This window comes from Desmodus rotundus, chromosome 3, assembly GCF_022682495.2.
Source record: "Desmodus rotundus isolate HL8 chromosome 3, HLdesRot8A.1, whole genome shotgun sequence".
Lineage (NCBI taxonomy): Eukaryota > Metazoa > Chordata > Mammalia > Chiroptera > Phyllostomidae > Desmodus > Desmodus rotundus.
The window spans coordinates 42,801,941-42,818,690 of NC_071389.1; the positions used below are offsets into that span (position 1 = coordinate 42,801,941).

Here is a 16,750-nt window from a genome sequence, read left to right on the forward strand (position 1 = left end):
TTATAATTTTGATGTGGTTGTTCCAAGATGCGAGCCATGTCTGTTTACACTGCTATCTATCTTGACTGGAAGTTCGCTTGATGATAATTTTCAACCAGCGTTGAAGTATTATTAAGTGCTCACTATATGTTTCGTCAGTATTTTAAACCCTTAATATGAATTAACTACAGAACTTGAAGTGGTAGTTCTATTACCCTTATCTCAGATGAGTCATTTGAGACACAGAGAGTTGAGTAACTTATCCAAAGTAATATAACTAGTAAGGGGCGGAGTTGGAATATAAACTCAGCAGGGTGGCTTCAGACCCTGTGCTCTTAGCCACGATGCCATGTATTCCTGTTTTAATTTGTTGTCAGTAGTACAGTTTGCATGCAACATGTCTGAAACAGCAGGGGTGTAGTAGAGTGTTGGACTGGATTTCAGGGAATCTAGACTGTGTTTCTAGTTTTGCTATGAGTTAGCCCAGGGGCTTCAAACTCAAAGACAGGTAATATACGTAAGAATCATCTGGGGGATGGTTAAAACACAGGTTTTACTCTCAGAGGTTCTGACTTAAGAATTCTGGTTGCTTTTCAAGAACCAGCCTCTTCAATGAGTCACCTATGTAATTCTAATGCAGAATTTTGTGCTTTGAGAAACACTGTCCTTGTTATTTGATCATAGGTTTACCACTTTTCTTCTCTCGGCCAGTTTTTCCATTTCTGAGAAGACTGAATGAACAAGCCAAGAGAACTCCTAAGGTCTTCCTTAACTCTAAAATTTTTATTTCATGAAATATATTAATGTACTACAAGGGTTCATATAGACAGATGTGTTCCTGTATATGTTTAGTATAGATAGATTTGTGCATTATGTATGACTTTTGCACTGGGGAACCTCAATAAGACCTTCATGGATTACCTTTTTATTCTTCATGTATTACACAAAAGATGTCTGTATATTTCACCTATCAGAGACTTTAAATGTTTCAAAATGAGCTGTAGCACATAGGTAAGTTCCTGACTTCATTTGTGTATTTGGTATGTGAGTGTTGCCATAGCTAATATACACCATGAGAGGCCCAGGTTGATTTTTGCACAAATTAGGAAAAGGGGACCTCATCTTGTTGGTATTTTGGATTGTGGCAGGAACTTCGTCTAGATTTTCCCTGACGGTTATTTGCCTGATTGCTGGGTCTGCTAGAGGAAATGACAGACTATTTATGGCCAATAAGACTTCCACAGCATGACTTTACTTCGAAGTCGTTTACGGGAGTGTTTCGGGCGGTATAAAAAAATGGAACTTAGTACCAACAGGCTGTGGATTCCTGTGCTATTTCTGGCAGGGGTAGAGCCACAGAAACCTCAGGACCTCGGAGCCTCACCTTTAGAGGGTTTTAGAACATAATAATTGTGAGGCGGACCTTTGTCCAGGCTTCCCTCAGTGACCAGAAGGCTGTCAGGATACTTGGCAGCGGGTGGCCAATACAGCCATGAGGAAAGGTCACTTTCAAGACTTTAAAAATTCTTAGTGGAATTACCACTAAGTAATTCTTTTTTTTTTTAACGTCTGGGTTCTTGTAGCAAAACTCTCTGCTTGTGAGCTATAAATAGTGATGCATGGATCTTCTCCGAGGCCTCTGTCTCTTTCTCTCATGGTTCAGCTGGTACCCACTTACTTATCTAATCACTGAATGTTTACTGAGCATTTACTCATTCCTCAGCAGAAGTGGGGGTGGAGTCTGAATGAAGAGGCCCAAGGTCAGGTTGGGGCAGAAGGCTATGAATATGTAACAGGAACAGAATGATTTGTTATTGTCTTGTATCTTGTAGGTATGTTTTATCTACATATTTATAGATACTATATAATCATGGGTTATAGTCATATATAGATACATATTATCAGTAAAATCATTTTCGTGTCAAGCACAAATGTAAGTTGCCTTCTCTTTTCTACAAACTCACCTCAGATGGACCACATCCAGAAAATGAATGAACTGACATTAAAAACTGCATTGTATCTTCAGAACTAACAGAACAGAGCTGGCCATGGAGGTTTTGACCCAGGCAGCCGCGGGTCTTTGCTTAGTGCTGTGACTTGCGAGGCCACGTGTCCTTGTGCCACTTACGTAACCTCACCAGCTCCCATTCCTCACCTACACGGTGGGGGTTGCCTGGCATGGTAGTTGAGATCACCGTTTCTAGAGCCACACAGCCAGTTCAAATTCTCAGTATCTAACTGACTAGTTATGAAACTTAGGGCAAATTATGTGTCCTTTTTACTCATTTGTAAAATGGGGTTAATAAGAGCACATACTTTTAGAATGTATATACAATAAATGAATTGAATTATTTAAAGTGCTTAAACCTATACCAGTGAGATGTATATGTTTACTGTTATCTTTAGGTAGATACACAGCATAAAATTCTGACCTTATAGGACTGTTGGAAAGATTATGCTGAGATAAGTCATATGGAAGTATTCAGCATAGATTGTCATAGGCAGCTCTGACTTGATAAACGGTGGCGACGTTACTACCTGGGACTGATAGTGGCCCGATAAGCACCAGAGTGGAGAGGGACTTCTGATGCTGTTCTGATGCTTGTGCATCTTCTGACGGAGAGCGACTACACTCCAGCTCAGCTGCTCTTCCAATATCACCCTGGGGAGGAGATGTTTTTTTTAAGTAACATTTAAAAAGAATAATAAGTTTCAGAAGCTTTGACCTGAATATGGCTTTCTTTTTAATTATTAAGGAAAAGTTTGTTCTAATAAAACAGTGTGCATAAATTTTATTGTGTACTTGTACTTAATGGAAGAATAAGAATTCATCTGAAGAGAGTTTGAAACTAAGGTATTTTCTTCATTATAAGTGTTTCTGTGGTTGCCAGAGGGGAGGGGGTGGGGAAATGAGTGAAAGTGGTCAAAGGTACAAACTGTCAGTTATAAGATAAATAAGTCTTAAGGATGAAATGTAAGGCATGAAGACTGTAGTCAACAACACTGTATTGTGTACGTGAAAGTTGTTACAGCAAAATGATTACCAAATAAATACATATGAAATATATAATATATATAAAATCATCATTTATATGCCTAAAACTAATAATCATATTATATATCAGTTATGTCTCAGTATATATAATAGCTTCATGGTTGACAAAAATATTTCTTCAGTTGTGAAAAAAAGTGAAAAATAAAACAAAAATGCTTCTATTTTCAGGAAGATGCTAAAGAGGAAGAAAGTCATTATATTTTACATTCAAACACTAATGAAGACAAGACTGAAATTTCAGGAACAATTCATGATATAAATTCATCTTTAATACTTGAAGCACCCAAGGTATTTAGTAAATTTATTTCCATTTGAATGGTTTGCTGTGAACCAAAGTTTTCTATAAAGAAGCTTGTTCTCATTCCCTTAGCTGAATAGATACAATGTAAATAATCCCCTCTCAATCTTTATTATTCTTTAAACTGAAATCTTTTTCCTCTTGTATCATTGCCTCCATAAATGACATTGGCCAGTGTAAGGCATCTTTGAAGAATAAACACAATCTCTTTAATATTAATGTATTCTTAAAATTCTGAGGGTAGAGCATATTTTTGAAAATAGATCTGTATTTAAAATGTTGTAGAAAACAACCATACAAAAAAACTTTTTATTAAATCCTTTCGAAAGAAAAGTGATTCAGTGTAACCCTACTTCTTGCTTCAATTTTAGAAAGTACATTTTAAAACGTGGTCCTTTTTATTTTTAAAATGAACTGTGCTTATTTTACTCTTTGCAGTTAGAGTAGGGTTTTGCTTCCCTTGATAACGATAATTAGTTGACAGTGTCTCCAGCTGATATGTAATCCATTACATTATTTTAGTGCAGACTTTTTTGGTTAAAATTTCATAACCACATGACATTCAAATATACCCTCGAAACACAAAGAAGTAAAACTTGGTTGCAGTGGTTGGCATCCTGTATTAGTTAACACGGGTCACCCCAGCGACCTTTAGCTGCAAGTGAGGAAGCAATGGGAAGGAATAGGTTCATTTCCAGAATCTACCCTCACTCATACTTAATAAATAGGACTTAATACAGGAACGGTCATTGATCCCTTAGCAGGAATCAGGTCATTGTGACCAGCACGCTGATGGCCCCGAGGTAGGTCAGAGGCTCGGCAGACCCATATAACCCTCACGCACTACCTGGGGACTCCGCAGTGTTCTTGCACGTCTCTGACTGTTTAGCTTCAGTTGTGTGTGCTTGCTGTTTTGATTAGTAAAATATCAATTAATTTAGAAGCATACTGTATTTATTTATTCCTTTTCATCATATATTTTCAGTGCAGATGAAAAATCCGTTTGTACTTACGGTTATTAGAATCATGCTCAAATTAGTTGGGACATACTCCTTATACCTTTAGTTTATACAGAATGTTTCTTGAATGTTCAAATAGCCATTTCTTCTGAGTTACCTAAGCTTGAAAATCCTGACCTTTTAAGGCTTTGCTTTAGTAAATAATAGTATGAAGTGTATCTGTATTTACATATTACTCTTTATATGACATCCATGAGTTAAATGTTCAGTGTAGCAGTCAAACAAAATTCTTATTTCTGACTGAGAGTTTTCAAGTTGTTAATGTATAATGGACCTTTTAGAATAGCTGTTCACCTTGCCAGGGGCAGATTGCTGCCTCTGATTTTATTGCTCGTCTGTCTCCTGGGTTGAGGGCCGTGTGGTGGTGAGCTTGCATTTCTCCTCGTTTGTGATGGAGAGCTGTTCATGTGAACCATGCACTGCCATGTGATCGAGTCATTGCAGCTACAGAAGGGGGTTCTTTTCCAGCTTGAAGACAGGTGTAGTTTAAAATTTTTTTGCAACTTCTTTTTACAGGAGTTCAGAGATGAACCCTATTTTAAAGAAGAACTTGTGGACGAACCATTTCTAAATTTGGGAAAGTCTTTCCAGTCCCAACAAAAAGAGATAGACAACAGCAAGGAGGCCTGGGAAATGCAGGAATTTCTGACCCCTGGGTTGCAGGAAATGGGTGAAGAAAGAGAAATGCTTGTTGATGAAGAGTATGAGCTATATCAAGATTGCTTTCAGTCCATGGATTTGTATCCCTCCTCGCACATTCAAGAAGCCACTCCTGTTCCGTCCATGAAGGAACTTCACTTTGGCACACAGTGGTTACATGGTAATGAGTCACCTGAGGCTCAAGAGGCAAGATCCATGATGAGGATATATTCCCAGGAGTCACAGCAGTACAGCTATGGCACCGAAAACACGGTAAGAGCTGTTCTAGAACAGATCTCCCGCACCGTCCCTGTCTCTTCCCCTTCCTATCCCAGTCACTAAGTCGTGTGACTAAAAGAAACAAAATTTAATGGATCATTTCATAATGAATCACTTTTTTCTAAAATGTACCATACAGTGTATTACTGTAACTAAAACTCTCTTTTCTGTATTATACAACTTTTAGTTGAAGTCAATTAGCTGAATTTGCCTTGCTTAATAGTGCTTTTATTATTATTATTATTTTGCTTTGTCTTTTTAGTGAAGTTTTTCTCCTAATTACCCACTTCAAGGAAGAGTTCTCTTGCCATTTGTGATTTCTTTATTTCCTCAGGGAGATACAGCTCAATAGTTCTCACATAGTGTATTTGTAAGAAAAATCAAGGCAAACTTATTAAAGAGATAGTGTTGTTTATATCTTCTTTGTCCCCAGTGTTTTCTTTATAATATATGATACTAAATAGAAAGTCACTGAACTATAGAAAATTATCTTTACATTTGTGATACTGCCTTTTTACAACTTGGCAGGAAAGCATTGTATTTTAATAGTCTTGCCCTTGCTATTAAATCACCAATAAACTTTATTTCTTATAAATTAAAGTTAACTGGTCACCAATTGGAATCTTTCATTAGGGACATTTTTTAATGTTTAATTTTTGTCTGTTTATTTCCTGCCCCTAATTAAATTCCAGGCAAACGGAAAGAAACTTACTGTACAGTGATACACAACAGTATGTGCAGGTGCAGTGTGGTGCTCCCCTCACTGAGGTTGACAACTTTCCCGCAACAATGAGCAAAGTGTGTTTTTGCTTGCTCTCTCACAGGCAGAGAGAGCCAGGGTTTTTCTTTGTTTCTCTTAGATCTCTCCTTTCCTTTTCCCTTCTGCCAGTGCTTGTGGGGCCTTCTGCCATGCAAGGCACTGTACTAGATGACTTATGGAGCCCCAGAGGATTCCTCATAATAGACGACTCTGGGCAGTCTACCAGATAACAGATGTGTTGGGAATGTGTGACGAATACTGTGATATGGGAATAGGTGACACAGAATGATGTGGTGTGTTGCCATTGACATTGGGGCTGTCTGTCTTTTCCAGTCCTACTCCTGTATCTGTAAGTGCTTGACCCCAAACAGAATGTTCAGTTACATGGTGCAAATTCTAATCGCAGACTAGTGACTATTTATAAATACTCCCTTGGTGTGGCTTCCTTCTATAAAAAGAATATTTTCTTTTTTTTGATATATTTATTGATTATGCTATTACAGTTGTCCCATTCCCCCCCCCTTCACTCCACTCCATCCTGCCCACCCCCTCCCTCCCACATTCCCCCCCTATAGTTCATGTCCATGGGTCATACTTATAAGTTCTTTGGCTTCTACATTTCCTACACTATTCTTACCCTCCCCCTGTCTATTTTCCACCTATCATTTATGCTACTTATTCTCTGTACCTTTACCCCCTCTCTCCCCCTCCCAGTCCCCTATTGATAACCCTCCATGTGATCTCCATTTCTGTGGTTCTGTTTCTGTTCTAGTTGTTTGCTTAGTTTTCTTTTGTAAGAATATTTTCTATTTACCCAAGTATATGGCAACTTGAAATATAGGCACATTTTAGTGTACATTTAGGGATATAGATGAAATAGTCAAATGTGTATTCACAATATTTTTAATTAAACATTTATGTTTTAAAACCTGTAAAATGTTAATTTTTGCCTGTTTCACATGTAATGGTATAATTTTGTTAAAATTCTTTTGATTTATATGTAATGTCAGTATCTACGTTATCACGAGAATCACTTTTTGAGTCTTTAATATGGCTTTCCTACATACCGTCTTCATTACCATCTGCATTGTTTGGGATCCATTAGTATTTGAATCCATACTGTCAGTCAAAATTTTATCTTGATCTTAGGTACTAATTTGCATAATGTTAGATATTTTAAAAATTCCTCTTGTAAGTTTATGTTGATCTTCAAAATGTAACCACTTACTCTTGTTTGTTAAAGTCCTCTTCAAAAACTTGTTTATAACAACATTGAATGCTCACAGTTTGGAGGATATGCATCCTAATGACTAAAGCTGTGTTAAATTTCCTAGCTTTCTGATTCTGTGACGTAACCTCTGTAGGCTTCCTAAATTGGAATTAAGATTATTTCAGCCCTTATAAGTCTTGCCCAAACAATATTTTATTTTCTTTAAATAATTATATGTTCTTGCTTTGGACATTACACTTTTCCTTTCTTCCCATACCCCACAGTGTAGGGGAGGAAAAAAACCTTTTTTCCTCTACTCTCCTAGGTGCCTGGGACCCTGGAATGAAACTGACAAAAGATAGATGAACAAAAGAGAAACAATTCATTAACACCTGTGCAATGCGCACACACAGAGGAGAAACTTAGTGTTGAGTAACTCAAAGGGGTAGTTAAGAATTGGGGCTTGTCTAGCATCTTAACGAGGACCAATAGATTTGTAGGCAATTGCCCAAAGAAAAGGGGTTTAGGCTTTTATGGTTGGCAAACTGTGAGAAGGTAAATGTGTAGGGAAATTGATGGAAGATAAGGGTTGTTTTAGTAATGTTTATTATGTGCATTTCTCTTAGTGCAATCTCTGAGCTGAAAAGTCTAGAGCCATCTCTGGTGATTGAGAATCAGGGGTGGATAGAGAGCTTTGCTGAGTTGTGCTTTCTTAGTAGTCCTCAGCTCAAAATAATCCTTGTGCCCAAGTGGCATATTTCTGGGTCAAATATTCTGACTGCCTGTAACAGTTATACTTACCTGATGAGAATGGGCTTGGGTTTTTAGTTGCCCTTCTCTCGTTACTGATGGACCACTGTGACGATAATTTATTATCTTATATTGCATGCCCAACTCCCAATATTCTTCTATTTACAGGGTGCTCTCCAGAGGGAAGAGGGACATCCATTTGGGGTACAGATATAGCTATGTTTGTGGAGTGCCAATAGTACCCAGCTACTTCAAAATTTTTCTCTACCATCCACTTACTCCACTTTAGGTGAAGGGTGAAACCATCAAGATTTATAGTTGTGGGAAAATATACATTACATAAAACCAACTATTTGAAGCATTTTTAGGTTTACAACAGTTCCAGTTGAATTAAATATACTTAAATTATTGTGCAGCCATTACCACCATCCACCTCCAGAACTTCTTTTATTTTCCCAGGTCGAAACTCAGTACCCACTAAACAAGAACTGCTCATTCCCCCCTTCCTTCATTCTCTGGGAACCAAACTTTTACTTTCTGTCTCTAAGAATTTGGCAGCCCTAGGTACCTTATATAAGTGGAATCATACAATGTTGATACTTTTGTGTCTGGCTTATTTTGCTTAGTGTGCTGTCTTCAAGGTTCCCATCTTGAAGCCTGTGTCAGAATTTCTCCCTTCGTAAGGCTGATTAATATTCCATTGTATTTATACACTGCATTTGGTTTACCCATTCATCAGCCGATGGGCCCCTGGGTTGCCTCTGTGTTTGGCTATTGTGAATGGTGCTGCTGTGAGCGTTGCTATACAGCTATCTGTTCAAATAGCCAAATCTTGTGGGCATTTGCCAGAAGTGAGATTGCTGGGTCATATGGTAATTCTCTGTTAAATTTTTGAGGAGCTGTCATACTGTTTGCACAGCAGCTGAACCACTTTACATTCCCACCAGCAATGCGCAAGTTTTCCAATTTTTCCACATGCTCACCAACACATATTTTCCTGTTATTTTCCTTAAAAAAATAGGTGTGAAGTGGTATCTCATTGTGGTTTCGATTTGCACTTCTCTGCTTCTTAGTGATGTTGGGCAAATTTTCGTGTCTTTGTTCTCTATCTTCTAATTTTCTTTGGAGAAATGTCTGTTCGAGTCATTTGCCCATTTTTAAAAGATCTGATTTTTTTTGTAAGAAGGATTATTTACCTGAGAATGACTGTATATTCTTATTCTCTATTTAGAAAAAAACCTGAATTCATTTTTCTAAAGATCTAACCTCTCAGATTCACGTATCTATTTTCTTATTCCCCTGTCACATAATTTCCATTAACCTTTTTAAGAAATGTTCAAATGGTCCAAAATTACTATGAAATTTCTTCTTTTTAAGTACTCAGTGCCTACCATCTCCTTATTTCCTTTTGTAAGAACTTACTGTTTATTTTATTCTAGGCAGCTAAGTAGTTGTAGCTCCTTTTTAACCTCTAACATTTGAGTTCAAGTCCATGTTCTGTAGGCTTCATTATGGTACATCAGTTTATGAGAAGTTCTTCTCTCTCTATTGAAGTCTTACCAATATAACATAAAATGGACTGTTGCAAAAGGTATAATTCATATTTTTGTTTTAAACAATCTAAATTTCCAACAGTAGAGAATAACATAGTGTTATTCACCATAATTGAGTCAAGGCATATCCCTGTGGTGGCCTAATGTTGTCATTTAATTTTATGCCTAAAGTATCATAATAAAATACATCAGTAAAAATTGTATGTTCTGCAGGATTATAACTGGAAAACCATAAAAGACATTTGTAAGATGAGGACAAGAGGAAAGTGCAGTAAGTTACTGACTGCACTTACTTTCGGTTTTAGGTTTGGGTGGCTGAGTGCTCACCACGCAGATGAGAGTGCTAGGGAGGGTGTAGCCAAGGCTTAGGGCTATGAAAACTCATCAGGTGTTTTGGGATCAGCTAGTTAAATGGTGATCCAGCATGATCAGCCGGTAGTGTGCCAACCTCTGACCTTGCTTGACTAGATAGATCTTTTATTCCTCTACCTTGGTGAATGTTTATTTAAATCCACTTACTAATGTCTAGAAAAACAAGTCTGTTGTTAAAAAATCCAACGTCCGGAAAAAACAGGTTTTACTAGCCTGTACACTTGCAGATGTTAAGTTACCACCGTTTGTTGCTGCTTACTACGATATAAAGTGTTACTTGAGAACGCCTGTGTTCAGGGCCAGTTTTCCACTGTCATTCTTCTCTATTTAAACAACACTATAGTGTTCCACATTTTATCATAAAGTACTAATGCATTTCTGGTTTTCTTCCTCTCAAGATGAAGGAAAATTTTGTCATCGATTCCCTACCGTCCATATCCTCAACTGAAGGAAACAGTCAACAGGGCAGATATGACGATCTGGAAAATCTTAATTCATTAACAAAAAGCAGTCTGGACTTAGGTTTGTGATTTTTTTTTTTTCCTCATGAACACAAATTACATTATTCTGCAATCTTTCAGCATTATGCTTATATGTGGTGAATTTTACTGTCACATTTTCATTCATCATGGTGTTTCAAATTTAAATCTGTTTATTAACTAATCTCTTTCAAAATACCTGAAAGAATAACATTGTCCATGTTTCAACTTAGAATTCTCAGATCATGTTTGCTGAGAAGGCTGCATTTTCTCTGCCTCGTTTTGCTTTTTATTATCAGTATGGATTAAAACTAAAACTAGTACCTTAGGCTGAATCTGAAATAAGTCTCTACTAATATATATTAAAATCTCTGATGCTATTAAGTGATACTGTTAGCTCATTGAATGGGGTTGTTAAATATTAATAAAGAGAGGCATATTTTAAACATTTATGAAACATTTTAATAGCCATATATTACAGTCAATTTTGGTGCATTAATAACTTAGTTTCCATTAAAGAATCCTGAAAGTATTGTGCCTCTCCCTGCCTCCTCCCAATATTGATTCTTATATAATTTTGAAAAATTGACTTTAAAAAATAACTTTTTTTCATTCAACTCTGAAATATCTAATGCCGTTATAATATTGGGATCCCTAGGTGAGACTGTTAAATTCTTCCCTAGCACTGGGATTTATAGAGCCATTGTTCAGGATTTATGCTGCCCTTCACCTGTTATGGCTCTGCTTGTAGGAAACGTCTTTCTCTGTGGGCAGTTCTTGTGTTGTATGGTAATGCATTGTAAGGGGAGAGAAAGAATTATAGAAAATTACATACCAGTTATGTGAATTCAGCATTCTATTAAGTAAAATCCAAAGAATAGGGTTCTTAATGTTAAAGACTGATGGCACCTATAAGATGATAACAACTGTCAATTCCCTGTGGTCAACGGAGTTAATGTTGAATATCTAAAATTAGATGAGTCTGTCTAATTTTCCATCATGCGTAACTAATTGTGACTAGGAAAAAAATGGGGCTTTTTCCACCAAAATTCACCCCATTTCTGTAGTCCTCCAATTATTAACTACTTGGAGAAGGTTTATAGTACCAATGAATAAATAAGAAAATTAATAAACCATATATGTGTAATTATCATTGATACTTTAAAGCCATCTTGGTATTATTGTGGCCCAGCACACTTTTGGTTGGTGGGTTGAACCATGCGCTGCAGGGTGTTTAGCAGCTTCCCTGCCCCCAACCCTAGATGCCAGTGGTACCCCCAACCCAGTGATGATCAAAATCACAATGTGTCTAGATGTGCCAGATGTCCCTTGGGAGGCAAAATTGCCCTTCTTTGGACCTATTTATGCTTTCTACCATCAGGATTGAAAGGAACAGACAAGATAAATGGAGGGGGTATTTGTGAGGAGGGACAGTGGGGCTGGGAAGAACATAGGGAAAGAGATACTCTCTTTATGGCAGGATCCAGGCACCCCATGAGACCTGCTCTGTGTATTATCTGGGTGACTCCCAAGTTAGTTCCACTGCCTTCTGCTGTGTATATGAGTTTCCTAGGACTGTTGTAACAAATTGTCACAAACTTAGTGGCTTAAAACAGTAGAAATGAATTCCCTCCGTGTTCTGGAGGCCAGAAGTCCTAAATGAAGGTGTGGCGTGCCCTCTGAAGGCTCTGGGGAAGAGTCTCTTCTTTGCCTGGTCAGCTCCTCGTGGCTCCAGTGTGTTTTGGCTTGTGGCTGCATCACTCTGTCTTTTGCCTCCGTCTTCTCATGGCCTTCCCTTCTTCCTACCCATGTCTTATCTTCTTCTGTCTCCTACAAGGACATCTGTCATTGGATTTAGGTAATCCAGGATGGTCTCATCTCAAGTGCTTACTCACAGCCTCAAAGACTTCCCCCATCCAATGAGGTCACATTCATAGGTCCCGTGGCATGGACATATTTTTTAGGGGGTTCACCATTCAACCCACTGTACTGCCTTAACCTAATATTTTGCAGGGCCCTGGAAATAATTTATTTTCAGACATTATAGCTTTAGGAATGAAGCTATCTGAGATCTGTCCTCACTAGAAAAACATTCATAACCACATGCTTTGAGAAAAACTTGAGAGCCTCCACAATGCTATGTGGTAGGTGTGAGTGTTTGAATTAGTGCTAACCGTGGGTGGGCTAAGAAATTACCGATCAGAGTCAATACAGGTTTCAGCAGCATACAGACTGAGTCAATTCTACTCCAAATTTCATTTTGCTCTCGAGAGCCCTGCCCAGCATATGGCGGACTGTTTCAGGCCTTCAGGCCTCTCCAAGCCCCTCCATTTCCTCAACTGTAAAATGAGGGATTTGGGCAAAGTGTTCTCCGAGGCCTCTTCCACATCTGTAGCTCTTTGACTGCTTTATTAGTAGCAATTTAGATTTATCTATGAACAATTAATTTAAAAAATTATTTTGGGGGTGGGGTGGAGGGATGGGGAGAAAATGCAGACAACTGTAATTGAATAACAATAAAATTTTTTTAAAAACTTGTTTTGGAGAACCTACCTGTATAGGGCTATTCTTGACTCTTTATTTTACCCAAAATTATGTATCCTTCAAGAGCCTGTACTCTTCATGGGCTGTGACACAAATCCTACAAATTAGTATAATTAATAATGTAAAGCATACAAGATAAATTTTAGATCAGTAATACCTTTAGTATTACAAGATTTCAGAGAAAAAGTAGTTCTTTTTCCTAATCTTTGACTGCCCCTCCTGGGAGTGTGCCTCCAGTTAATCCTGCCTGAATTTTTGTCACTGCACCCAAGAGACAGGCATACGTACTCGTTTGCACTCCAGTCTCATCCTATAGACTAAGCTTCTGGAGGGCAAGGCTTATCTCTGATTATGGTATACCATAGTAGGTGCTCAAGAAATTATTTGTTGAATGAGAAAGTGACATGCCACTCATTTGTGATTCTTTATAAACATACCAACCACCCCCCACCTTTCCAGTTACTAAGTTGTACAGTACCCAATTTCCTCTCTGCTTGGATTCTTATTGCCTTTATTTTGTTGACCCATGTATTCTTTTTTTTTTTTAAGATTTTATTTATTTATTTTTAGAGAGAGGGGAAGGGAGGAAGAGAGGGAGAGAAACATCAATGTGTGGCTGTCTCTCACCCACCCCCTGCTGGGAACCTGGCTCGCAACCCGGGCATGTGCCTTGACTAGGAATCTAACCAGCAACCCTTTGGTTCTCAGGCCCACACTCAACTGATTGAGCTGCACCAGCCAGGGCTGTTGACCATGTATTCTTGTACCGCACTACGTATAAGCCTTTTGAAAATTTTTCCCATTCCTCTCCTATAAGCATTAACTTCCAATTTACCCAGAACATTTTTTTTAAGTTCCCTGTTTTTCTAACCTTTGTGCTCCTGTTACAGCCATTACCTGACAACTGTGCAGGCCCTAAAGGACTTGATTTGTTTTATGGGCTCCTGGGTACTGTGGGGCACTTGGTGAACAGCCCTGTAAAGTGCAACTGTGTCAAGCACTGTGAGAGATGAAAATGTGTGCCTAAGCACCACCAAGGGTCCGTGGGGAGTAGTGGGGCAGAGGGCACGAGCATTCTTTGTGTGGAGCAGGTATTGCAAAGTTTTAAACAAACTGCAGCAACCTGTGAAACCCAATGCTATAATTTAACAGGCTGCTTTTACTGGCGTAGGTGAATGGGAAATAGCTCTACAAATGCAGCTTTTTTTTTTTTTTTCCTGTTCTTAAGACTCTGGTTTTAGGCAATTGCTCCCAGAATCTTGATCCTACTCCTGGCCCCTCCCACTGGGGAGGAGGCAGACATAGGGAGAGCTGAAACAGTGGGACAGTGGGACAGGTATGACTGTTTCGCAGGAATGTGAGCCCCAGTGGATGGGATGAAGGGTGCATGGGGTTGGGGGAAAGGAAACTGAGACCTCCTTTCACACCACCTAAGCATTATACTTATGTCACTCCCTCATCAGACTCTCTGTTGCATTATCAACTGATTAGATCCTGATTCCAAAGTTTCTAGACAAGGTATAAAGCAGAAGTAGTAGTGAATTTCCTAGAAAATTTGTTCAGTGTGAAGAAGTGGAAAGTTTAGGCGATGCTTATAGCAAAAGTTTTAGTAGAGTATCTGTATCTCTTAGTCAAAAATCATTTCTCGTTTTCTGATAAGGCACATCTCCAAAATGTACTATAAATGCCTGGACTTAAGGGAGGCATTTGATGCACAATTCATCGTATTTGTACAACATGAGAAAGAAAGACTGGCTGGGAATTTATAATGGATTGGCTATCCTGGATACTGGGGTATATCCTAAGAGCGGTTAATGAATCCATGCCTGCATGGTGCAGGTCTCTAAGCCTGTGCCATAGGACTCTGGGCACAGTTCTGCCTTATTCTTTTTTTTTGAGTAAATGGAAAAATGACAGAGATGATTTGTCAGGTAAATCTGCACATTCTAATTGGCAAAATTCCCTACACTGTTCCTTAGATTAGTTCCTCCATTTATAAAATACATTTGCTAGTATCTTTTCTCTGTAACACAATGTTTGATGTGAGAATTAAACAAGGTAACAAATGTAAGAGAATTCTGGAATTTATAAACAAAGCCCTTTTAAAAATGTGTTTTTATACAGGAACTATACTGTAAAGGACACATGGACAAAATCAAGGGGAAGGGTGGAGGTGGGGAGGGAGGGGGGTTCGGCTGAGGTGGGGTGGAGGGATGGGGAGAAAAGGCATACAACTGTAATTGAATAACAATAAAAAAATTTTTTAAATCTATTGTTATAAAAGAAAAAAATGTGTTTTTACATGGTGATATGTAACTCTGTGGAATAATAATTTTTTTAAATCAGTGAAATGTTGGAGTGCCTGTAATTGAGATGGCCTAGGTTAATAAAGGAAAATTTATAGTAAGATTAGAATACCATCATAAAGTGGATTTTTTGATAAAATGTGTATAGTGCTAAAATGTCACCAACTTTTCAGTGAGGCCACATTCACAATTGTAACTTTCTTCTACTAAGCAATCCCTAGTTCCCCTTCCTTGCTTCATTTTTCACCATTGTACTTGTCACCACCTGACGTGTGAAATATTTTATTTATTTAGCTTAATATAAATAAGTCTTTACCTGGAAGGGGCTTGCCCATAGTAGATGCTTATAACTATTTGTTGAATGAATGAAGGATGAAAGAAAGCATCTCATGTTCACCATCATCTTGGTTTACTATTTAGGCATGATGATTCCGAGTGATGTCCAAGGTCCTGGCTTGCTTGCTGAACTTCCTGCTGCAGCTCAAAGAAGGCACCAAGAAGATCTACCCTTATACCAACTGCCCAGGACCCGAGTTGTTTCCAAGACCTCAGCATACATGGGAATGTTATCTTCTAGATGCTCCGCTGATGCATAGTATGATTCCATTTCCTTTTTGCTTTTACATTATAAAATAGATTTCTTAGCTTCCATAATAAAACAGGCATGATTATGGCAGAACATTTGGAAAATAAAAATATTCTGAATAAAATCCACTATATTAGACAATTACTATGAGAATTTCACATATATAAAATTGCACCATATATAAAATTTTGTATTCTTGCAGTTGTGTGCAGAATGGATTAAATAGAGTATTTGCTTAGAAAATGAGAGGTTGCGAGTTTATTCTAACAACTCAAGCAAGAAGTACTTGAAGACAGATGAGGGAATGGATTTAAGAGTTAGAGAGTCTATAGGAATTGGTGACTGATAACACATTGGAAGTGAAAGGGAACAGTTGAGGATGGCTTGTGTTTCTGGAATGGGAAACCAAATGGATAATGGGACCATTTGTTCCTTGAGATAAGATTATAGGAGCATAAACAAGTGGGAAGGGAAAATAATGAGTTAAGTTTGAGACATATTGAGGGTCTAGGTATCTCTAGGGCAGCAAAGTAAAGTGGAGTCAATTAGCTCCATGATTTTCGGGATTAATCTTGACATCTAACCTGACATGGATAATTGGGAACCAGATCAGGCAAGCATAGGCAAAACTCCTGGATTTAAATAGTCATCCAGAGGAAGGTTAAGTAACAAGAAGAGCATAGGGCTAAAATGGGAATCCTTCAAAGCAGCAATGTTAAAGGCATGAATGGAGGAAGAAAATAGTGAAATGGAATGAACAAAAGGTAGAAGGAAATTGATGAACTAGAGGTTGATGTGGAAGCCAAGGGGAGAGAACATTTTAACAAAAAGATCATCACAAACTGGTCACATGCTACAGGGAGGTCAAGGTAAATAAGAAGGAAAAGTTTTCATGGGGCTTGGCCATATGGCCCTTGGTAA

General features: G+C 38.1%; 1 protein-coding gene across 3 annotated transcripts in view; it reads left to right on the forward strand.

The window, feature by feature from the left end:
* The window catches only part of PATJ (PATJ crumbs cell polarity complex component), a 322,107-nt gene that overhangs the window by 98,389 nt on the left and 206,968 nt on the right, over positions 1-16,750 (forward strand). For all 3 annotated transcript variants that reach the window (XM_024565364.3, XM_024565365.3, XM_024565366.4), the window contains exons 19-22: positions 3,203-3,322; positions 4,868-5,263; positions 10,313-10,436; positions 15,664-15,838. In XM_024565364.3, coding sequence (XP_024421132.2) covers positions 3,203-3,322; positions 4,868-5,263; positions 10,313-10,436; positions 15,664-15,838 — 815 coding nt within the window. The remainder of the gene's footprint in view (positions 1-3,202; positions 3,323-4,867; positions 5,264-10,312; positions 10,437-15,663; positions 15,839-16,750) is intronic.